At 56.9% G+C, this 24,255-nt stretch overlaps 1 protein-coding gene across 1 annotated transcript in view; it reads right to left on the reverse strand.

Annotated features, from left to right (window-relative positions):
- Positions 1-12,674, reverse strand: part of PPFIA4 (PTPRF interacting protein alpha 4) — a gene marked incomplete at its 5' end in the record, with an annotated part of 32,999 nt that extends 20,325 nt beyond the window's left edge. Inside the window, 10 exons of the mRNA XM_084275992.1 lie at positions 472-603; positions 1,308-1,387; positions 1,552-1,690; positions 1,815-1,961; positions 2,372-2,593; positions 3,038-3,133; positions 3,277-3,351; positions 3,964-4,128; positions 4,245-4,346; positions 12,438-12,674. Coding sequence (XP_084132118.1) covers positions 472-603; positions 1,308-1,387; positions 1,552-1,690; positions 1,815-1,961; positions 2,372-2,593; positions 3,038-3,133; positions 3,277-3,351; positions 3,964-4,128; positions 4,245-4,346; positions 12,438-12,674 — 1,395 coding nt within the window. The remainder of the gene's footprint in view (positions 1-471; positions 604-1,307; positions 1,388-1,551; positions 1,691-1,814; positions 1,962-2,371; positions 2,594-3,037; positions 3,134-3,276; positions 3,352-3,963; positions 4,129-4,244; positions 4,347-12,437) is intronic.
- Between the last annotated feature and the right edge of the window lie 11,581 nt (positions 12,675-24,255).

Below are 24,255 nucleotides of genomic sequence, written 5' to 3' on the forward strand. Positions count from 1 at the left end.
CTGTCTTGGGAGTAGTCAGGTCAGTCCAGGCTTGTGGGACAGGAAGGTTTCAAGGGACCACATGAAGGGGATGGGCAGGTAGGAGAAGATGAACGCTGCATTTTCTCCTGTGAAATGCAGCAGGGTTTTGCTCTGACAGCTGGGCCCAGGCTGCAGTCAAGGCTGCTCCAGAAGAGACACCGGGAAGAGAGGGACAAACCCTTCTGCTGTGGGAAGTGGAAGGCAGAGGGGAGTAGTTCTCACCAGGTGAGGGCTGGCTGGAGGCAAGGGTGGGATGCAGAGCACGCCTTCCTGCGCTCCCACCAGCCCCTCGCCTGGCTGGCATCCTGCATGTGATCCTTTCTCCAACCCTGCACTGGTACTTCCAAAGCCCCACGCTGTGGCTGGCCAAGGATCCCTGCTCGAGGGGCTGCGGACCCCTCAACCCCCCCACCAGCCCCCCCAGAGGACTCCCCGCCCCCCAAGCACTACCTTCTCCTCCAAGGCTGCCATCCTCTCCTTGAGGTGCAGCTGCAGCCGCTCGTTGGACTCGCTCAGCAGACGGTCCACAGTGTCCGAGAGCCGCTTGTTGTGCTCCTCGTTCATCTTCTCCCGCTGCCGGGCCTGCGACAGCAAACAGCGACCACATCAGAGCCAGCAGAGCTGCTCCTCCTGCCCCGAGGGGGCCAGTGCCCTCCTGCCATCACCTGCCTGCTGCTGGTGTCAGAGATGATCCACCAGGCCTGGCTTTTGGGGACAAATCCACCCTTGACAGCACATATCAGCCCCTCTGCTGGTCTCTGCCATTTCCCAGCCAGGGATGAAGAGGATCCAAAGAGATCCTGCCTGCCTGGCCCCCAAGGAAGCTCCACGTGTGCACCTGCCTGGTTTTGGTGATCTCTACAAGCTTGGGCTGGATTTGCAGAGCAAAATGGCAACTCTGCTGTTTTGGTGCATTGTATGGACCATGACCTCTGGAGCAATCAGCTCTCCCTTCCAAGACTTTAGTGATTAGCTCAACAAGTAGCAAATGTTTATAACCTCACAAAATGCTGGGTAAGTGGAGGATATAGTGAGACAAAAGGGAACAAAATGTGGGACGAGCCACGTGATTCACCATGGCACCTACAAGTTCCAGAGAAAGGCAAATATTGTCTGGCTAGAACACAAATGGGTGGCCCCTTTGTAGGCAACAGCGCGTGCGAATGGAAGGGGGTTTAACCTCCACCAAATTAGCCTAATTGTGGATCATTAACATGTGGCAAGGTGGAGACAAGGCCACATCAGGACCTGCAGGGAGACCCTGGTCAAGGCAGAATGGCTCTTACCCTGGCCAGCTCCTGGTTCTTCTCCTCTAACTGGCTCTCCAGCTGCCGGAGGTGCTCCTCGATGCTCCCATGCCTCTCTTCTGCCTGGGAAAAGCAGAGTAGCCCTCTTGGATGATGCTCCCCAAAACCACCCGGGTCCTCCTGCACTCCTCCCTTCACCCCTGCATCCTTCCCCAGGATGCAGTGCTCTCTCCAACTGCTGTGCCCTCTCCTGTCCCAGCTGCCTCCAAAGCATCCCTCACACTTGCCTTGGTGAGCGCGGCGATGCGCTGGGCCAGCTCCGCTTCCACCTCGGGCAGCGTCTCTGCCTTCCGCATCGTCTGCTGCAGCTTCTGCTCCGCCAGCTCCAGCAGCTCCTGCAGGTGCCTGGCTTTCTCCTCACACTGTGGGACAGGGTGGGATGGGTGTCTGGCACTCAGCCTTGCCTGCCTGTCCCATGGCCAGCACCTCCTTCTCCCCGCTATGGCCCCAGGGTGGTGGGGAGTCTTTGGGTGTGAGTTTTGGTACCTGGCGGTGCAAGGACTCCTTGTTGGCCAGCTCGCTCTCCAGCTTGTCATTGAGGTCATGGATGGAGGTGGCTTCTCGCTGGGCTGCCAGGTAGCGTTTCTCCAGCGTGGTGATCCTCTCCTCCATGTCCTCTTTCTGAGCCAGGGCCTGGGGAGGCAATGGAGCTGTCACATCCTGATCTGTGAGTACCAGTTTGGGAATAACTGGACCACCCAGCTCCTGAGAGCCTGGGACAGCCTCGAGTCCAAGCATGCAATGAAAACCCTGCTCTGCACAGGAAGGAGGGACAGCAGAGTGGGACATGACAGCAACCACCAAGAAACCCTCTAGCATGGACATCTCACTGCCCCAGGTCTGCAGCACACCTGGGTGTCAGTGTCTGCTCATAACCTGATGGATTTGGGGACAATCTCCCAAAGGCAGTGGTCTCTTTTGGGGAACACTGTCTGTCACCCCTCATACACGAGGGTTACAATCCCTTCCCAGCCCAGAGCATGTGGAAGCTTCTGTGAATGTCTCTGCAACAGGCTTGGCAGTGTGAGAGGGCAGTGTCTAACCTCTCGGAGGTCCCTCTGGTACTTGCTGCTCATCTCCTCCGATTTGATCAGATCCTTCCTGGCGGTGCCCAGATCCTCCTCCAGCTCGGCGACGCTGGCAGCCAACGCAGAGATGCGCTCCTTGGCCTGGACCACTTCGAAATTCTGCTTCTCCAGGAGCTCCTGCAGCTCCACCACCCGACCTGCCTCATCGTCCGGGTGGACAGAGCCATTGGAGAGCCGCTGCAAGGCAGCAGAGAGGGAGGGCGGATGCCGGGCTGCCCCAAAGCATTGGGCTGGCATTGCCTGTAGCTATGCAATGGGGGACACAGGGAACATACTCCTGCAGGGACCCAGTGAGGTGGTGGGGAATGGGGATGGGAGGCTCTGGGACCCCCCTCTCAAAACTTTCTGCTAGCCAGGGATGTGGCTTCTCACAGACATGATGAAATAGGGATGGTTGAGGGTTTCTCTGGGAAGCAGAGCCCCTGGGAGCATCCAAGAAGGAGCACAAATACCCCTCCGTTCAGAAATGGCCTGTATCAACTAGGGAGTGCATTTCTCAGGGGGTCAGACCCAGGGAAGAGGGGAAAAATGTTTCCAGCACCTTGGAGTCAGTGACAAGGGGGTTGGAGAAACAATGGCCTTAGTGAGCAAGGTCAGAGCAGGGGTTTCTGGGGCTCTCACCTTCCAGGGAAGCTTCTGTGCTGGCTCTTTGGGCTCCCTCTCATCCCGCTCACCTGCCGGGGCCTCCCGTGCGGTGCCTTGCTGCAAAACTGCCACCTGCATGAGGACAGGGCTTAGTCAGTGAGGGAAAGCAGAGGAGACCAGCCAGTCAGGCTGGAATTAAAATATATAATGTGGAGCAGTCCCAGCCCAGGGGCTGCCCCAGCAAAGGCCTGGGGTAGCTGCCAAATGCCTCTTACCTGCCGATGGGCATCCACAAGCTGCTCCTCCAAGGTTGCCACTCGCTCCAAAGCTGATCGCAAGCGTTCCCTGACCTGCAGTCACATAAGACAGCAAGAAAAGCCATTATTTATCTGTGATGAGGTTGCCCAAGATCTCAGCAAGCTCATGGGCCCTTTTATCCAGCTGATAGGCTGAGGTGGATTCTTGTCAGGTGGATTCACAGGCTCAGCAAATGCTCCAGCCTGGGAGACCAAAAGCACGTTGGAGAGTAACAGCCCAGACCAAACTAATTCTTGCAGAAGACCCATGGCCAGGGCAGCCTGAATGTGTCTTGTTGCAGAGCAAAGAGCTGCTCAAGGTAAACAACTCAGAAGGAACCATGTGAGTTATAATGCAAAGGCTGAACCAAGGTCCCAGCTACCAGCACTCACCACCACATATGTGACCTGTGGAAGCAAGATCCCTGTCCCCAGCAGTCTCAAACCCACAGTATCCACTCAGCAGCCCACTAGCTTCTAAAATGAGGGTGCTGCAGCTTTTGGAGACCCAAGACCTTCCTCCTGAGGGACCCCATGTCACCACCCAGCTTAACAACAAAAATTGGCATCCAGCAGGATGGAGGAGGAGGGTTGGGAGTAGGTCAGCTCCAAGCAGGGGATGCTCATGGAGCAATCCAGGAGAAAGGTCCCAGCAGCCCATCTCACCTTTTCATCCAGCGCCTTGTGATGCTCAAAGAGTGATTTGAGTGCCTTGAGCACCTCGACTTCACTGGAAACCCCAGACGGTGACTGGGCCTGACGCTTGACCACGGTCATCCTCAGGGACCGCTCATGCCTCGACACCAGGCACTCCAGGTGCTCCAGCAAGAGCTGCAAGAGGACAAACACCAGGTTCTGACCAAGCCAGGGGCTGGTGGTGCCAACCACAGCCCAGCAGCCTGTGGTGTCCCACACAGAAGGCCAGGCAGCAGGTTATATGTGCTTACCCGGGTGTTATTGCGCTCAGCTTTCAGCTCTGAGATCTCCTCTTCCCTCTCCAGGAGCTGCTCCCGGCACGCACTGAGCTCCCGTGTCAGCGTGGCAAACTCCTGCAGAAACCAGGGCATGGTCATGAGCAAGGAGAAGCAGGATGGAGATGGAGCCAGCATCCCTGAGCACACCCTGCTGGGACCTCCAGAAGATTTCCCATCCAAAGCCAGCCAGAGAGAGACAGGGGCACCAAAGAGAACACTCAGTTCAGTGGAGAAGCAGAGCCAGGCTAGGAGGTGGTCTCTTCCTGGCTTCCTTAAGTGCTTTAGACAAGGGAGAACCCCCAAGCCCCAAATCCCAACTGGGAGAGATGGGGCACAGCAGGAGATGTGGCAGGTGCCACCGGTCCTTGGTCCAGCCACCACTCCCTCCAGGGAGATGACAGCCATCAAGGCAGAGCTGTACACAGAACCATGCCAAAGCAGATCTGCAAAGCCAGCACATCCTTTGTGGGCTCCTCAAAAACACCTCAGAGGGGAAAGGAAACCTGATGCAAAGTTCCTAGGATGCAGGAGAGTTCATTTTCCCCTAAAAGATGAAAATGAAGCCCTTAGGTTACCCCGGGAGCACACTCCCAGTGCTCCCAGTGCTACCAAGTGGTGTCAGGACTAAGCGGCATTTTCCAGCTGGAATTTTTTTGGGGGTGAAAAATGCAAATGTGGAAACACTCCATGAATTTACACCAGTTTCAGAGTGTTGTTGAGAAGAATTTCAAAAGGGAAAACGGGTTTCAGGAGAAGCTGAGAAGGGTTTGATTGAGCATTAACAAACCAAATCTCAACTTGGGGCTGGGAGCAGTTTCACAGCATGAAATTCTCTTTCACTTTAATTTTCAAGTTAATCAAATAAACCCCCTTCAAACTGAGGCAAAATGTGGAGGTTTAGGTTGAATCAAATGCTCTGCTCAGCTCTGAGTGAAACCCCTTGCAACAGCTGATCTCCCTCCAAAGAAATCAGGAGATTTATAATCTCTGCCTCAACCAGAACCTCCCTCTCTCTTCCCACCCCAAACTGCTTGCACTGGTGTGGCTTTTAGCCTGGGGTTGGTGGGGGAGGTGGTGTCACTGGTGACCCCACAGGGGGACAGGACCCAAGCATGCTGCTGCCTCGTTGAGGAGGAGAAAGAGCAAGAGCAGTAGCAATCGGACCAGTACCAAGTCAGTTGCTGTCCCTATAAATAGCTGCCTTTCTGCCCATCACCATGCCTCAGGGCTGCTGCCACCCGACAGACATCCTCACCCCAGTGGCTGATTCCCCTGGCTCCTTTCCTGCCTCGTTGTCTCCTCAGGGACCACCCCGTGGTCACCCCTGTCTCCATCAGCTGTTCCCCACATCGTTCTCAGCACCCCAAACCTCTCTCACCAGCCCCTACCATGCCCAGGCACATCCCACGCTTGCTCTCAGCCCCCCTCCAAAGTGCAGGGACCCCTCTGCAGAGCGGCTTCCCCAGGAGGCTGCTGTGCTGTGACGCGCTCTCCCAGCCGTCAGGGATCAGTGCCGGGCAGAGCCCGGGGCCGCAGGCGTGTGCGCGCACCGCTGGGTTATGCAAGCGCTGCGCACGGGAGCGAGCGGCTCCCGAGCATCCCCAGGGCTCGCAGCAGGGCTGGGAATGCCGGGGAGCGGGGAGAGTGTTTGAGAACAGCGGTGAGAGCTGCCAGGTTAGGTGCCCGTGCGCTGCAGGCTGCTCCTCACAGAATCCCCAGGTTGGAAAAGCCCTTTAAGACCATCGAGTCCAACTGTCCCTGTCCTGTGCTGACCCAGATCCCTCAGCACCTCATCTCCCCTCTGTTAAACACCCACAGGGGTGGGGACTCAGCCCCCTCCCTGGGCAGCCTGGGCCAGGCCCTGACAACTCTGCCAGGGAAGAGCTTTTCCCTCCCATCTGCTCTGACCCTGCCCTGGGGCAGCTTGAGCCCATTGCCCCTTGTCCCATCTCCTGTCCCCTGGCTGAAGAGACCATCGCCCACCTCTCTGCACCCTCCTGGCAGAGCAGTGGAGGGGTGAGAAGGTCTCCCCTCAGCCTCCTCTTCTCCAGGCTGAACACCCCCAGCTCCCTCAGCTGCTCCTCAGAGGATTTGCCCTCCAGCCCCTTCTCCAGCCTGGTTGCCCTTCTCTGGACTCGCTCCAGGACCTCCATGTCCTTCTGATGGTGAGGAGCCCAGAACTGGACCCAGCACTCGAGGTGCAGCCTCCCCAGTGCCCAGTCCAGGGGCACAATCCCCTTCCCAGGCCTACTGGCTACACTATTTCTGACACAAGCATGTATCAAATGTAGCTATATGTAGAAATTTAGGTATACCACAGTGGTGATAAGATCCACCTTCTTCAGGGAGATGTCACTTCCCCCTTCCCTCAGTATGCCAGGAGACAGGCAGCAAGGCTTAAGGAGCTCAGCAAAAGCATCCTTGCAGCTCCTATGGCCCCAGCAATGTATTTCAGCAGCCCAAGTGACAACCGTGGGTGACATACTGGCTGTGGACTCTCTCCCAGCACCAGGGCAGGGAGACCAAAGCCCTCAGATCTGTGCAGGGTGGAAACCTCTTGCTCTGCACAGAATCACAGATTCACAGGGTTGGAAGGGACCTGGAGAGCTCCTGGGGTCCAACCCCCCTGCCAAAGCAGCTCCCCAGCTCATATTGCACAGGGCGGCGTCCAGACGGGGCTGGAATCTCTCCAGAGATGGAGACTCCACACCCCCTGGGCAGCCTGTCCCAGGGCTCCCTCACCCTCACTGGGGAAAAGTTCTTCCCCAGCTTGGTGTGGAACTCCCTGTGCTCCAACTTGCAGCCATTGCCCCTTGTCCTGTCCCCACAGACACTGAAAAGGGGCTGCCCATTTCCCCTGCATCCCATACTGAAGATATTTATAACCATTAATAAGCTCCCCCCTTAGTCTTCTTCTCTCCAGGCTGAACAGCCCCAGCTCACTCAGCCTTTCCTTGTAGGGGAGATGCTCCAGGCCCTTCAGCATCTCCGTAGCCTCCTCTGGGCTCTCTCCAGGAGATCCCTGTCTGTTTTATCCCAGGGAGCCCAGAACTGGACACAACACTCCAGATGGGGCCTGACCAGGGCAGAGCAGAGTGGGAGGATCCCCTCCTGTGACCTGCTGGCCACACTCCTCTTGAGGCCCCCCAGGATCCCATTGGCTCTCTTAGCCACCAGGGCCACCCTGTCATCTACCAGGGACCCCAGGTCCTTCTCCTCTCCAGCAGCTCATCCCCCAGCCTGCACTGATTTAAGCTGCTCTCCTCAATGGAATGAACAGGGTTACATGCAGTGTGGGATGGATGGGATAAGGCATCGGAGGCAGGAACAGGAGAGGGACGCCACGCTGGGGATGGATTGCCAGTGCTCAGCCCTCCTGGGCTGGCCAGGCTGTACAGATTGTGCCTCCAATCAGGCTCTCATCCTGAAAGGCACAGAGATTAAAAGAGAGAAAATCCTCTGAGGAGAGAGACAGGCAGCCCCCATTCTGGGCAGCCCAATGCAATCCACGGGTCAGCAGGTCAGAGCGTGGGGGTGGCTCCACTCCCCACACAGCACAAAGCTCCTGCTTGACCCCATCCCACCCCTTGCAGAGGTGCAAGGGTGCCTGACCCCCATCCCATCCCATGGAATGGCCAGCTGGACCCTCTGCTTTGCGCCTCAGCAAGTCCATGGGGCTAAGAGCAAACAAAAGAGACACAATAACTGTCCTTCCATGAGGAAAGGTGACAAAAAGAAGCATTTGCCACCAAAAATAGCAACACCCCTGCAGCAAGATGGGGGAGCAGTACGGGTTAGCTGAGTGCACAGGGCTGGGGCACTGGCAAACCTCATTTTGATGCTCTGGGAATAAGACCATAAGAATAAATCCAGGTGATTTTCTCTGCCCTGGCCATGTCCAGAAGTCTCCCAGGAGATGCAGAGGCTGACCCTGGCTCTGCTAAGCTCTCAAACTAAGCAGGGACACCTATAAATGGATTAGAAAGTGAAGGAGAGGTGCCTGATCTTCAATCAAAGGACGGATGAGACACAGCCCTGAGCTCCCTCAGGAGCCCTGCAGGAAGCCCAGCAGGCCAGGAAGTGGCTAATTTGGATTCAAACCAAACCACCTGAAGGGACTGGCTGTGCTCAGCCCCAAGGGCTCCCTGGGGCAGGAGGGAGTGGGGCAGATGGATGCTATTTTCCCATGGAGCAGGGAGGGAGACCTGGAGCACCACACACAGTATCAGAACAGGGAATTGTGGCTCAGGGCTGAGATCTTTGGCTAGCATCAGGCATGTGTGGGATTTGGGGTGTTCCCCCTTGGCTGCATCAATGGGAAGGCACAGGGAAGAGCTGGAGCAAGGTGAGAAACTGGATACATGGAGATGGATTGGGAAGGCAGGGAGAGGTTTGGGAAGGTCAGGGATCTGCCTTTCCCCATGCTGCCCCCAGCACAAACAAGGGCACAGTGAGACTGCCCCAAAGCCAGGAAAATTCCCATTTGTGGCAGGAATGTAGCTGCCTCTCCAACATACCTGAACCTTGGGAACAAACTGGCTCCAGCCCTGGGATTAATGGTATTTTAAAGCCCCTAATTGCAGTGATTGCTCCTGATGGGCACTGCTGACTCCCCACCGGGAGTTGGCAGACCCATCACCTGGGTTTCTCCTCACTGTCCCAGGAGCAGTGCAGAAGTATGAGAAAGCCACAGTTGAGAGGGTAAACACAACCCCAGCAGTGCCTAGCATGGGATTATGAAGATTAAATCCTGGGTAAACCCAGGGCTTCGACCACCACCCACTGTCAGCACCGAGCAGTGTGGTGGCACGTCCCAGACCTCTTGTGGGGACCACCCACAGGGAATCAATATCCTCCCCCTGGACTGCCTGGGGAGGTGCATCCTGCAGCCAAGCAAGCAGGGAATCCAACCTCTCAGCACCCTGGTCTTGTAGGAGGGTGGACAGCTCCAAGGGTTGAATCCTGAGCCACCAGATCCCTCCATCCTTCCCCAACATCTTGAGATACTTTAAAGTGGGTTGTGATTTTCATGCTGCTTGTTGCAAATGTTAATCCTAGATATATTGCCTATTAAATGGGAAGAATTTGGGGTGATTGTTCAGTGATAGGACCCTCCCCAGCTCCTAGGGGACCTCCAGGGAGCTCAAGGAGTCTTAGGGAGTCTGCTCTCCCCAAAAAGCCCAGTTCTCAGGTCCCCAGGCAGCTGCAAGAGGCAGTGAAAGCGCAGCACAGCAGGGCCTGGAAGGAAGAACTGTGGGAGGTTTCCATGGGTAGCCCTGAGCACAGCATCCCCTGTGAAAACTGGGAGCCTGTTCTCCCCAACACAACTGGGGACATGGACTCCTGCCATATCCCTAAGCTCTGACATCCCACACAGGACCCTGCATGGGGAACACATCTGGGTACACCTGCATCCTCTAGTGGGGGGGTAGAGGGGGAGCAGAGCTGAGTGGCCAGGCAGGAGGGAGTGGGCAGCTGTGCCAGGGTCCCAGGGGCTGCCAAGAGCTCCCAGACCCCATCCAGGGCTTGGTCCTCAGCTGCACACCCCCTGTGCAAGCAGGGAGGGCAGAGGGATTGGAGCTGAGAGCTTTCAGCCCGATTAAGTCGCGTTCATTGCTCCCACATGAATAAATAAATCATGTAAGAAGCATTAAGGCAGCTTAGTTTCCCCGGGAAATCGCCCTGGAGTTTTGCCTTTTGGGGGCTGAGGGATGCCCCCATGGATTAGGTGGGGGAACAGCTTGGCCATGTGGCAGCCAAGCCCTATATGGGAGAGGGGGAACAGGATTTAGAGGCAGGAGCATGCTTGGAGCATCCCTGCCTGCCCCATGCAGGGGTCTGCCCCAGACACACACATTCCCTGCCCACCCCATCGATGGCTGTGCCAGCACTCTGGATCCTGAAAGGATGCAGAGCACCATGTTGCCCAGCCACCCCCACCCAACCCTCCCCAGGGAGCACGTCCTCCACACAGCCAGGACTTTGCTCTTTGGTGACACTGGCTGCTCAGCTCTGCTCCAAAAGGGTTTCTTCAAGGAACCCAGTTTGCACCCCATCCCAGGGTGGTCTGACACATTACAATAAGCCCCTGGGCTCACAGAGAAAGAGGAAAAGGATGGGACAGGACCATGGAAACCCCCCCATGCAGCACCCCAGGGAAGAGACCCACCACGTCCTGCTTACCTGGTACATGCACATGCTGGGATTAATCCCATTGGGCAGGTGAGTGCCTTTGGCTTTGCTCCCCACGTTCATGCCGAACCCTCATCTCCCACGAGGGCAGCTGATGTGGTCCCGAGGGCGAGCGGCACAGTGGGCAGCAGCGGCGGCGGCCACTGTGCCTGGCTGCTCACCCCCCCCTTTGCCCACGCAGGGACTGGCAAGGCAGCAGGATACAGTGGGAGCTCAGGGGAATGCCCCATCTGCCACCCACCCTACTCACATCCCCCGCCGCGGTGCCGGGAGCCGGCGGCAGCCCCGGCTGGAGCGGGGCAGCCGGGAGGCTCGTGCGTGCGGTGCCGCCACCGGCTCCCTCCGCGCTGACCCAGTTTGCTCCGTCCACACGCCGCCCGTGCCGAGGCACTGAGGGCCCGGGACTGGAGAGGGAGGGGAGGCTAAATCCGCGCCCTGCCTTAATCCCAGGCTGCAGCGGGGCGGGCAGCCTGCGCCCGGGGTGACCTGGGTTGCTCCCTCCCATGCACGCTGGCTGGGAAGCCAGAGGTAAAGGTGGTGGTGGTCCTGCCTGCACCCGATGTTTGGACATGTCTGAGGATGGGAGGGATTCGTCCTCAGGGGCACCAGGAGCTCCTGGGGAAGTACTGTTGGGCTGGGTGCTTCGGCAGCCTGGGCAGAGGCAGGACCAGCCCAGCGCTGGGCATGGGCACAGGGGCTGCTGCCTTCCTCCTGAGCTGCTTTCCCCCATTCAGAGTGGAGGATGGACACCAAGAGCTGAGTGATCATCAGCTCAAGCTCTGTCCTGGCTTGTGCCACCAGCTTGGATCTATCGGTCATTTCCTGTCTCCCTAGGGTGCCCAAACCCCAGCACCCAGGCAAGGAAGATCTGAAGTCTCAGAACCTGAACAGATACAAAAGTTTGAAGCCTTCTGCTTTCCCTGGCTGCTGGGCTCCTCCTCACACCACAATGGAGCAGTGCAGAAGCCCCCAGACCCTACTTCCCTCAAGTCTGGGCCCTAGGACCCTGTGTGTTGCCCCACAAGACCCCTCAGGGAAGGTGAGCAGCTCGATCCACCTTGCACAGCCCTAAGACACTGACCCACCCCACCCTGTTCTGACCAGAGCATCTTTCTTTGTGGAGGCCAAGCTCAGGTCCAGGTCTCTGAAGTACCTGGAGTGGGTCCTGAAGATGGAGGAGCTGGGAGTAGAGCAACACCAGAAACCCCAGCAGAGCTCTGACAAGCTCAGATTGCCCCATGCCTTTGGCTGCTTGCTGAGAACAAACCTCTGGCAGTGTCCCTGCCCATTGCCCATCTGTTCCAGCTCAGGGAACAAACAGGCCCCTTGCAATGCCCAAATCCCTACTCCATATCCAGCTCTGCCTCCAGTGTCCCCTCTCAGGACCCAGCTTGCAACAAAGGAAGTTCCATCACCCCAGCAGGCAATGGAGCTGATGGAAAGTAGCCCTCCTGGTGAGGGAGAGGGAAGGGAGTAAGCACTTCCCTCCAGCAGTGGGGAAGGAACGTGTGTCCCCCCATTTGGGGACTCTGTAAGTGCCAGTGAACTGAGGACTGACCAACACCCTGAGGAGGTGGCTGGAGGCAGCAAACCAGACCCGTCTGCTCCCCAGGAACTTCAGAGACAACAGGTGAATGTGGGCTCTGCGTCTGCCCCTCCATCACCCTGGGATGTCTTCAGGAAGGTTTTGCTTCTTCTCCATATACATTCCACTGGGGAATTGCATTCCTACATCTCCCTGCATGGACTCACAGACCACAGCAGGCTACAGAGGAGAAGGAGAGATGTTCTATCTGCTTGTGGCTTGGCCTGAGAGAACCTGGGGGCTTTACTGTTGTCATGGGGTGCAACACACCCAGCGGCATCCCCACTGTCACACCAAGCTGGCCTTGAGCTAAAAATCACACCCGAGCAGCCAACCACCTCTGTATGCCTCCATGAGGGCTGCAGCTCATCCCAGGACCAGATCCTTACCTGTGGGAGGGCTGAGTTGAGTTGCCTCTGGAGCTGGTCCCGCTCCCGTACGGTCTCCTGCAAGCGGCTCTGGGTAACAGAGAGCGTCTCACGGGTCTCTCGCAGAGTGTCCAGCAGCTTGTCCCTCTCATCCAGCATGTTCACCATCAGCTGCTCAAAGTCAGCATCCGCCTCAGAGCCCTGGGGGGGGCCCAGAGGGTCCCCCTCGCTGATGGTGGGCATCACCTCGCACATCATGGCGGGGGGTGATGTGTGGGCAAAGGTCCTGGAGGCACCCGGTGGGGCAGGCAGTGGGTGCTGTCGAGCTGTGGGGCCCTGATCACATCACCACGGGCTCCTGCAGATCAGGGGAGACAGCACAGGAGGGGGCAACAGGGTGGTAAAAGTGGAGGGACCCCCCATGACTTCTTCTTGGATGCTAAACAGAAGCTGGCATCACTCTGGCAGGGATGGAGTGATGTTCTTGGCACTGACAAGACCCTCACAGTCTTAAATCCTCCTGCTCAAGGGCTTGTCTCTGCCAGGGTCCCTTTTGCCACCTCTCTGATGTCTTTCAGAGGGGACAGAGTATTAATGAGCCATGGGGACGTTCAGAGGGGGACAAAGTGACCCATGAGGACTCGTCCCAGTGGGGAGCACAAGGTGGCAGCAGCACAGGGGGGCGTCAGGGGATATTTGGGCTGCCTGGGCATGCTGAGGAGGAGTCCAGTGACAGTGGGCTGTTCTTCCCAAGGCTGGATGAGATGATCAGTGCTGGTCCAGGAACATGTCTCCGTTCAGCATCATGGCTCTTCAAACACAGAGAGGTGACCTATGGGAGAGAGGACAGAGATCACATCCCTCCTGCTACTCCCAAAATGCCCAGGGCACCTGCCCAGCACTTTTTCCCTCATCAAACCCCAGGGGGCTGCAAAAAGTGGGCTCAGTACCCACAGGAACAGGCTGTGTCAGGTTGCACCTCCTTGCACCCATGTGCTGAGTGCCTGCATCCTGCATGGCACCCACCTGCAGGGAAGAGCATGCCCAGGGCCCAAAATCCTGCAGTAGATTTTGGCATTCACATATCCTGGGCCAGAATCCTGACCCCTCTGCAGAGCACCTGGCTACTGAGGGACCCCCGACCCAAGTGTCCTCCAGCCACAGAAACTCTCTGTTTGCAGAAAATCAGGCTCAAAACTGAGTTGGGCCCAAACCTGGAATGAAGACACAGCAATGAATGAGTCAAGTGACCAAATCCATGTTCATCCCCCTCTCCTTGCAGCACCCATGGGGACAGATCAGCTTCAGTGACAACTGAACTTCAGGGCATCCTCCACTGGTCAAACCTCTACCCAGGGGACAGAGGCAGCATCCACACAAGCACGAGAAGTGCTTCTCAGGTGGTGCCAGGGCTGAGAGGCTGGAGAAGAGGCAGAGCTGCCAATTTGGGCAGCAGCCTGTATTTAGGCTGCCTTAAAGTGTGACTGAACCTGGGAACTTGGCCCCCAGGGGTGATGCTGGTACCTGCAGCCTTCCCTCCACTTCTGCAGCCCAAAACTATCACAGGCAAGGTGCCAGCCATGGATTTCTACTGAGGCAACCCTTTGGGGTGAGCTTTGGCTCACTACAGTTGGAGGAGGGTTCCCAGGGTTGGTGTGTTGCTGTCCCCACAGCCACCCTTCACCAGGTTTTGTCTGCAAGGGGACACACCATGGGCAGAACTCGAGCCAGGCAGTGAAACACGATGTGTTAAGCTCAGAGTGAAGGCCGCTGGCCTAACGCCAGTTATAGGGCAGGCCTGCTTAAGGGTTTATGTCTTTACAACAGGTACAGCTCTTAAGGACAGGTCTGAGTATCCTCACATCACCCCTCCTTCAAACCAGCACAGGGACACAAAGGGCCCACACGCAGTCACGGGCCGGATCAGCCCGGCCTGGCCCTTTGGACTGGAATGAAAGTGCCTCAAACAGCTCAGAGGCACAGCAGGGGGTCTTCTCCCCCCCTTCAAACACAGTGTGGGTAAGGAGATGCTTTTGTGCACGCCCAGACACACAGACACATGCTGCTGGGGTCAGGGGAGCCGTAGCTCCCTGTTCTTGGGATGACATTGGCTCAGCAGCTGATGGGAAGTTTGACAGAAAAAATTCCTCTAAAAATAGAGAACCTCTGGCAAAAGCCCCAGCCCCTCAGTGTGCATCCTGCCCAGGACACTGAGAGCTGGCTCCTGCATGCCAAGGACATGGGACAAAGCTGTCCCACAGGTCTCTGACCCACCTCATCCTTTATTACAGATTTAAGTCCCATTCATCAAGTGGGATAAAACCTGCTGTGACATATAACGCTGTCCTGGCCCTCTGGGGCTTGTTCAGGCTCCTTCCTGCGTGGCTGCATCCCTGCACCAGCGGTTGGTGAGGAACTGAATGAATTAGCAGGTCAATTAAGACATATCAATCAAGGCACTCAGGGAGGGGAAATGCAGAGAATGGCTGAGACATAAATCTGACAGGAGTGATGTTCAGATGGGAATTTATCCTGGCTGCAAAGGAGACACTCGCTTACCACGAGCACAGTCTGCAGACACCAGGCCCGGCGGGGCTGTAGCAGCTCCCCACACCCTGTGGAGGTGTTTTGAGGGGCTGGATCCACACAGTGCAGGGGGAGGAGGTGGTTGGGGTGGTTCAGGTAGGCCCACATGCTGTTCTGCATCATCACAACCTGGGCAGAGTTAATGTCCTGTCCCATCGGCTGGGCTGGGGATGGGTGACAAGCACAGCCTGACCCCTGAGCTGGGGCAGGGTGAGACTTCCTATCAGCACAAAGAGCGGCCAAAGATCTCCTCATCCCAGCCTGAAGGCCCCAGGGAAGGGGTGGGCAGCCAGCCCAGGGCTTTGAGGATGTGGTGGTTTTGCGTGGCTGGGTTCTGGTGGAGCAGGGGGCTGCAGGGGTGGCTGCTGCAAGGAACAGCCAGAAGCTCTCTGCAGGCCCCACAGGGCAAACACCAGCCGGCTCAAGGCCGGAGTCGCTGCTGACCAAGGCCGAGCCCATCAGCCATGGTCACAGCGCCCCTGGGAGTCACAGTGAGGAGACAAAACCCCACCAGCAGCCGCTTTGTGCCCCCAGAGAAGGGAGTGAGAAGATGTGAGGAGCTGTGCAGGCACCAAGGGCAGGGAAGGGGGCAGGAGGCGCCCCAGGTGCCGGAGAGAAAGATGCCCCTGAGCCCCTGGAGAAACCCATGGTGGAGCGGGTGTCCCCCCACAGCCCATGGACAAGGCCCAGACCCCACCTACAGCCCCTGGAGAGGCCCCAGGCTGGAGCAGGGGGAGACAGACAGGAGATGCTGTGACCTGTGTTGGAGCAAGGCCCTGCCAGCACTTGCAGCCCATGGAGAGACACAGAGACACAGAGATGAGCGAGGGAGAGACCCACACTGGAGCAGGATTGCTGGGGGGACACAGCCCAAACACATCCCAGATTTCGCCTGTGACTTTAACAGCAGTGAGGTCAGACCAACATCAACCCTTCAGTGTGGGAGGGGGCTGAGCTGGCTCTCAATTAGCAGCAAAGCACTGCCTGGGAATCTCAACCTTTCAACTGTATCTGGTAGAACTCTGGAGATGCTACTGCCTGGGCTTAGAGGGCCTTAACTGATGGGATAATCATTGGGTAGAGGAGCGAGGATGCGAGGAGACAGCTGGTGAGCTGAGAAAACAGACACTGCGCAGCTCTAGCCCTTTGCTGGGTATTTTTAGTCCCGTGGGGCTGCCAGGCACAGACTTGCTGGAAGCAGGTTTGTTGCCAGTGAAAATGTGCTTGCTTTACTATCCCTTCCCCCCCTCCCAAAATGATGCTTTCCCCGCTCCTTGGGGTGGAAAACAGCACAGTCACGCACTGCCCACTTGGAGAGGCCGGTGTGCAATGATGGTGCCCAGACGTGGGGCAGCTGATGGAGAGCAGAGGGGGTTGGGGTTGGTTTTTTGCCCTTCAGCTGAGTATTTGCTCAGCACATCTCTGGAGCAAGCCAGGCTGCCTGCAGGATGCTCGGTCCCGGGGAGGGCTTTCCCTTTCCCACCCAGGGAGAAGCACACACAGCATTTATCCACACACAAACCACCTATGCACCAAGGCAAACCCAGGCTCACATTTCCTTCTCTGAACAGCTTCACTCTCATCTCAGCCCTGACAAGAGAAAGGCAAAAACCTCCATGGCTCCGTCAGGAAAATCATCACCCCAGCAGGCAGCTGGCAAAGAGGGTTTAACGCACACCTTGGAGGCAACAACCTCGTGGAGATTGATCATTCCATAAAAAAACGTCAGTTTGATCTTTTCTGCTCCTAGAAAATCCCTGCCAGCCACCCAACCCGTCCTCAAATGAGCTGAGAAGTCAGGCTGGCAGAGACCACACCAGCGGCTGTTGCTTGCAGCTCACCCGCGCAAGGATGGCGTCCCCTCTGCTGAACCAGCTGAGGATGAGGTCCCAGCATCCCATGCTGATCCCTTTCCAGCCAGGCTTGTGGAGGGGAGAAGGAAGGTGATGATCTTTTGCTGTTGGCTTTTTCTTGCAGCAATTCTTCCTACACTGTTTCCTAAAGGGGCTTACCCAGGCAGGCTGTGAAAGGGCTGTGTCCTCACACATCCAGCAAGCTCATCCCATCACTATTCCCACAGATGGGGCTGTATCCCAGCACAAATCCTTCCCACCCTTAGTGAAGTCAAACACCACTTTGGAGGAGCCAGCAGGATATACTGAGCCACCAATTCCTTGAGTCTACCCCAGAGAAGGTCAGTCCTGACCCCCTGAGCTGTGGGATGAATTACAGATGGCAGCGCGGGAGCATCCTCAGCATCTCCATCAACCCACAAAGCCTGCTGTGCATTCCACCCTTGGTGGGAGATGTGGCTTTTAGAGATGGGAAAGTGGAGATGATTCCTGTGCAGGAGACAAAGAGGATGCCCAAGTGCGTGCCCTGGCTGTGGGAATTCCTGCTTTAAGCACAGAGCCTAGAAATGCAAATCTTCCCCCAGAGCAGGTCTCAGAGGTGTCTGTGCCACGTGCTCGCACAGGCCACGGGCTGAGATTTCACCTCCCAAGGTGTTTCTGCCCTGAGATCACAGGAGAGCTGCTGCTTATGCCATGGGGTCCAGATGGGGCTGCTCTGCACTGGAGACAGCCAGCTGAGCTCCACATGCTCCAGGAGCTTCTCACGTCCTCTACAACCCCACAGACCCAGAGGGTCCCTCCTCATCCTTCCTATCCTCACCCCACCCCCATGTATGGTCACAGACCCTGCCTGTATGCTCCACAAGCCTGGACCTGAGCAGTCCTGTCTGCAAGCTCCAGGACCCTGGCTTCTCCATCCTGGGCGATCCACAGGGTAAAATCTGTGACAGCCTCATCCCAGCATCTCTCCCAAGTCCCTCTATTTACTCCCAGGATACACTGAAGCCTCTGGGGAGCAGAAGGACAAGGAAGCCCCAATTTACCACGGGGCCCATATGGTGATGGTACCTCCACATTCCCTAACGCAGCCCTGCCGACGGCAGGGTACCGCACAGATGGTACCCGGCTGATGCCAGGGACAGCCCGTGGCCAGGACACCCAGGGATAATAAGGGAAATGAGGCATTCTGGCTCGAAATAAGGTGCCAATTTTTAGCAGCAAAGGGTTAGATTCACATCCTGAAGGGTGAGATGGAGTCGGAGGGGGAAGAGTCACTGAGACTCTGCTGTGGAGATCTGCACTGTGGATGTGACTGAGTCCTGGGAAAAGATGTAGCGGTGCCTCCTCTCCCATCCATGCTTGGGAAGTCACCTGGACTCCCCACACCAGCAGCAAGATGTCCTTTGTTCTCCAGGGGACAAAGCCCAAGGTGTCCCTTGCTAGAGATGCAGCCCTGGCAGGACAGAAGGTTTGGGCAGCATTTCCAGGTCTTGGACCCTGTCTCAGGGAAGCAGTGGGTACCCCTAAAGCATGGGGGCAGAAGACACTGCAAGCAATAAGAGACAGCTACTCCCAGTGTCTTACCTTAAGGGGAATGCCTCTGCCCTGAGGGCTTCCTCCAAAACCAAAGAGTGATTCCCATCCTCAGCCCTTGCTCGCTCTGAGCTGTTAAGCCAGAGGAGAAACCAGGAAGAAAAATGTCCAGTTCTGGTTGTTTCTTTGCAAGGAGAAGAAAGTGTTAGTATTCCACTGGTATTTATAGTTCCCAGTGGGAGGGGAGGCATTACATACAACTTCCAGTGGGTATTTTCAGAAAGCCACCTGCTCCTCACCATTGTGCAGAGACACAATTGTTCCGCAACAAAAAGCTCGTCAGACGATGAGCCGAAATCTCTGTGGGTCCTCCGGGGGTGCACGGTGCAGAGGACAGTGAACACCCCTAAACTATGCCTCAGTTTCACCACTAGCAGGGGCTGGTACCTACACTCAGTCACAGCCACCGATCTACAGGACCGTGTCACCCCTTGGAGGGTGTGTCATCAGTGGTGTTCGGGTTCCTGACTCAGTTTCCCCAGTTCCAAAACGGGTGACGTGTCCTCAGCTGACCCCAGAGACAGGCATCATCTCTGTTTATTGCAAGAGGGAATCTGCCATGGGAAGGGGCTGCTGGGCTACAGACACACAGACATGCAGACCTCATGCCTTTGCATTTTGGGGTGAGCTGACAGCCGGGAATGAGCCTTGGAGGGGCTCCAAGCAGGATGATCCCTCTGACAAGTAGGATCCCAAAGCCTGGCCAAGAGACTCAGCAATCCCAAGCTCACCTTCAAACCTCATCTCTGGATTTGCAACAGCCAAAAACATGACAGAGGGGGAGGGGATGACTGGGCTGAGGATGCTGCTGGACCCATGACAATCCCAGGAGCTCATGTGGGAGCCCAGCAAGTGAAGCATGGGAATATGGTCACCATAACAAGCCGATGAGCTGGGTGTCCCCTGCTGCAGACCTGCCCCAGCAGGCAGAAGGGGTTGCTCCAAACCATTAAATACACAAACCAAACCCCTCCAGATCCCATCCCCACCATCCCGCTCCAGCCACTTGCACCAGGAACATTCTGCAGTGGGTTTCCACAAAAACCCAGCAGTGTCCCCGAAAGGACAGGGCTGTGGCAATGCTGGAGAAACACCCATTCCTTCATGGGTGAGCTGCTGGGAAAACACATTGTGCCATGAGCTGGATTCCCTGGAAGGGAGGAGAAGGATGGGGCCTCATTCCCTTGTGAGGCCCCAGCTGGAGTCCTGTGTCCAGATCTGGGGCCCCAGTACAAGAAAGATGTGGGACTGGTGGAGAGGGGTCAGAGGAGCCACGGAGATGCTCAGAGGGCTGGAGCAGCTCCCCTATGGAGAGAGGCTGAGGGAGCTGGGCTGGTTCAGCCTGGAGAAGAGAAGGCTGTGGGGGGACCTCATTGCAGCCTCCCAGTCCCTGAAGGGAGCAGAGGAACAGGAGGGGAATCAGCTTGTTAAAGGGCAGAGACTGGCAGGACAAGGGGAATGGAGTGAAGCTGAAGGAGGGAAGGGTGAGATGAGAGATTAGGGGGAAGTTCTTTGCAGAGAGAGTAGTGAGGGGCTGGAACAGGCTGCCCAGAGAGCGGGTGGGTGCTCCATCCCTGGAGGTGTCCAAGGCCAGGTTGGATGTGGCCCTGGGCAGCCTTGTGTAGCTCCAGGTCTGGAGGTTGGTGTCCCTGCCTGTGGCAGGGGGTTGGAGCTCTGTGACCCTTGGGGTCCCTTCCAACCCACACCAGTCTGGGATGATTCTATGATGTGCCTGCTGCATGACCCCAAGCTCACATCCCTCTTCCAAGATGCGGTCTGCACTCAGACCCATCCACAGGGACAAGGAGGGGTATTACCAGCAACCCACCCGACAGAAAAGCCTCAATGCTGGTTACAGTCAGTTTAGTTTCCAAGGCAATGGCTCCACTGGCCACCCCTGTGCACATGGAGCTGGTCCAACGTGGTTTGTCCTTCAAGCCCTACGTCCTTTACTCTGTCAGGACAAAGCCATTGACTTCTGCAACAGTCAGGGTTAGTTTGAACAAGCAACAGATGGAAATACAACTGCCATGGCTCTTCTGGAAGCAGCACGTCAAGGTGAACCAGGCCCTGAATGAATCCACAAGTGAAGCTGAGCACTGGGATCCCAGCAATCGGATGGTTTCCAGCCAAGGTGAATGTGGATTCCTCCAAAGGGGAATGAGGCATGGGGGAGGAGCAGCCTACAACCACGGGGAGAGGACTGTGTGCTTGCCACAGAGGCCACAGCACTGCAAAAGTCCCTTTACCTTTGGGAGAGTGAGGCTTCGTGCCTCAGTTTCCCCACTAGCAGGGCATCACTCCAGTCATCTCCAAGCCTCCCAGGGATGGCTGGTGATTTTCCATGATTTCACTTGAGGCTTTGCTAGGGGAACATCCCTCCCACCCCCAGAGCTGGGGGGCCTCCTCCTCCTCACTGCCAAACCAGCCCCTGCCCTGCTTTAGTCACACACTGTGAGGACTTGCTGGTGCTAATTTATTCAGTGACGGGGGAAGAGTCACCAGCACAAAGGAGGGGGGCACGGGGGGGCTGCCAAAATCTGTGCAGTGGGTGCACCCAAGTCCCATAAAAAGATGCAGAGGTGCCTCTTTACACACCTGGACCCCAACACCCATGTACAGCAGGCAGCTCGGGCTTCTGCACCCAGACATGGGGGCACAGAAGGGTGCTGCTTGTAAAGAAACCCCACAAGAGATTGTGCCCCTGGACTGGGCACTGGTGAGGCTGCACCTCGAGTGCTGGGTCCAGTTCTGGGCTCCTCACCATCAGAAGGACATGGAGGTCCTGGAGCGAGTCCAAGGCAAACAGGCTGGGGAAGGGGCTGGAGAAGGGGCTGGAGGGCAAATCCTCTGAGGAGTGGCTGAGGGAGCTGGGGGTGTTCAGCCTGGAGAAGAGGAGGCTGAGGGGAGACCTTCTCACCCCTCCCCTGCCCTGCCAGGAGGGTGCAGAGAGGTGGGCGATGGTCTCTTCAGCCAGGGGACAGGAGATGGGACAAGGGGCAATGGGCTCAAGCTGCCCCAGGGCAGGGTCAGAGCAGATGGGAGGGAAAAGTTCTTCCCTGGCAGAGCTGTCAGGGCCTGGCACAGGCTGCCCAGGGAGGGGCTGAGTCACTTTCCCTGAGAGTGCTTAAAAAAAGGGTAGATGAGGTACTGAGGGATCTGGTTTACCATGGGATGGGAATGGTTGGACTTGATGATCTTCAAGGGCTTTTCCAACCTGGGGATTCTGTGAGGAAGCACAATGAGGATCCTGATGCCGTGGCCGCTCACCCTAAGCAGTTCACCTCCCCAAAACCCAGGGCTTTCTCTGCATCACCCAGCTCCCTGGCTTCTCTTCCACACCCAAGAGCATCACCTGGACCCCAAGCACAGCCCTCTGTGTGATGAGGCTCAGCCAGAACAACTGCTCCCCCACATCTGCTGCACATCTGCCCATTTCCCACTCATATTCTGTGAAGAATGGAAAGGAAAAGCAGGTCAGTGAGTTCCCCAGGGTCCAGAGCAGCACCCTGCTCCCTACCCTGCTCAGGCAGCACTTTGCCACCATCCTTTACCAGCTCACAGATTTTGGGTAGTTTTGAGGAAGAGCCTGTGGAGGTAATTTGAAGAGCCAGAGAAAAGGTGGCCTGGACATACAGTGTGAAATTTGGGAAATATTAAGTGTTTGCAGACCACAGAGGGTCTGGTCAGACTCCAGTTTGAACTGGGCAGACTGCTGACTGTCCAGATGGGTCTGGAATCTCTCCAGAGATGGAGACTCCACACCCTCTGGGCAGCCTGTCCCAGGGCTCCCTCACCCTCACTGGGGAAAAGTTCTTCCCCAGCTTGGTGTGGAACTCCCTGTGCTCCAACTTGCAGCCATTGCCCCTTGTCCTGTCCCCACAGACACTGAGAAGAGGCTGCCCATGTCCCCTGTGTCCCACCCATCAGATATTGATAACCATTGATCAGATCCCCTCTAAGGCTTCTTTTCTCAAGGCAGAACAGCCCCAGCTCACTCAGACTTTAAGCACATCACTTTCAGCTGCCCCCTCAGCCCCCCACTATATGAGGTTTCAGTCCTTCCTATTTAAGAAGAGCACTTGGCTTGGGCAAGATAGGGGGGTTTCCCTTTGTATTCATCCCTTCTGCCTTCCCTTTCTTGTGCTAAGGAACTTTAGCAAATTATTTAATCTCGTTGCTGATGGCACAGCTAATTACTAAACAGCTTTCCCCAGCTGCAGACACGCCTTGGTGGGGAGCAGGATACCAGCACGATGCTCGGTTCTGTGCCATTAGGCTCCAAGGACAATCAGGCCAGATGCAGAACCAGGTCAGCTCTGCAACATCCATGGGTTAGAAAACCAGATGTCTCTGAGCCCATCCATGTTGGTGGATCTCAGAGCTGTGGGTGCTCAGCTCTGTGTAGGACAAGGCAATATCATGGAGTTCAAGCCCTGCCTGGTGGAAACCACCCTAAAATCCTCATGACAAGGGTAACAATGGAAGCACAGAATCCCCAGGTTGGAAAAGCCCTTTAAGATCATGGAGTCCAATTGTCCCTGTCCTGTGCTGACCCAGATCCCTCAGTACCTCATCTACCCGCCTGTTAAACACCCCCAGGGGTGGGGACTCAGCCCCCTCCCTGGGCAGCCTGTGCCAGGCCCTGACAACTCTGCCAGGGAAGAACTTTTCCCTCCCATCTGCTCTGACCCTGCCCTGGGGCAGCTTGAGCCCATTGCCCCTTGTCCCATCTCCTGTCCCCTGGCTGAAGAGACCATCGCCCATCTCTCTGCACCCTCCTGGCAGGGCAGGGGAGGGGTGAGAAGGTCTCCCCTCAGCCTCCTCTTCTCCAGGCTCAACACCCCCAGCTCCCTCAGCTGCTCCTCAAAGGATTTGCCCTCCAGCCCCTTCCCCAGCCTGGCTGCCCCTCTAACAGCCTTCCCAGGCCAAGCTGTGGTCCTCTGGCATCTTGGCTGTCCCCTCCACGTGGTTTGGAAGAGGTGGATGAAGCTGGCAGAGGGCTGCAGAAGGCAGCGCTGCTCCAACTGCAGAGATGGAGACAAAGTGGGGCAGGGTCCCTACCCACCCCCACCCCCCCCCACAGGCTGGAGTTACCCTGCTGCTGCCCCCACCCCGCGGTGCCTGTGGGGCAGGGAGGGCCCAGGCAGCCGGTGTCAGCTCCCGGCATCTCCTCCCTGCGGCTCATGGACACGGACAGACCCTGGCACATCACAGGCCGCTGTGCGGGGTCATCTGAGGACAGTGACATGTAAAAGGCGGCCGGGGGCACGGCACAGACACCAGAGCTGTGGCTGCTGCTGTCTAACCCCCATCCAGGAAGCGTCACAGCTTCAGCCCACAGCCTCTTCACGCAGCGTTAGCCCACAGGCACGCTCCTGGCACACAGGGCCTCTAGGCCGAGCGGCAGGAAAGGGCCAGGCCCGGCCCCAGCTGGGAAGGCTTCACCCATGGTTGGAGAACCAAGTCTCCTGCAAGAAGTGCCTCTGCCCCTGTACATACCCAGACACCATGGGACAGGACCCCTCAGAGAACCCAGTCGCCAAGAGACATCCAAATTCTTCCCCTTTAGGAGAAAGTGGAATCAGCTCAACCCGTCTCACCCATCAGAGAAGCCACAGAGAGCCCCCCCCAAAATATCCAGCCATGGAAAATGCTCCAGCTGGAGCTCAGTGCTCCTGGCCAGAGTCCAGGAGGAAGACAGAAGAGTGAGAAGTCCAGTTCCCTGGGAAGAACTGGGAAGAACTGGAAAGAACAAGTGAGGCTTTTTGTGAATGTCACGAGCTGTGTAAGACCCAGCTTTGAGC

Source organism: Gallinula chloropus, assembly GCF_964237585.1.
Source record: "Gallinula chloropus genome assembly, chromosome: 27".
NCBI classification, from domain to species: Eukaryota; Metazoa; Chordata; class Aves; order Gruiformes; family Rallidae; genus Gallinula; species Gallinula chloropus.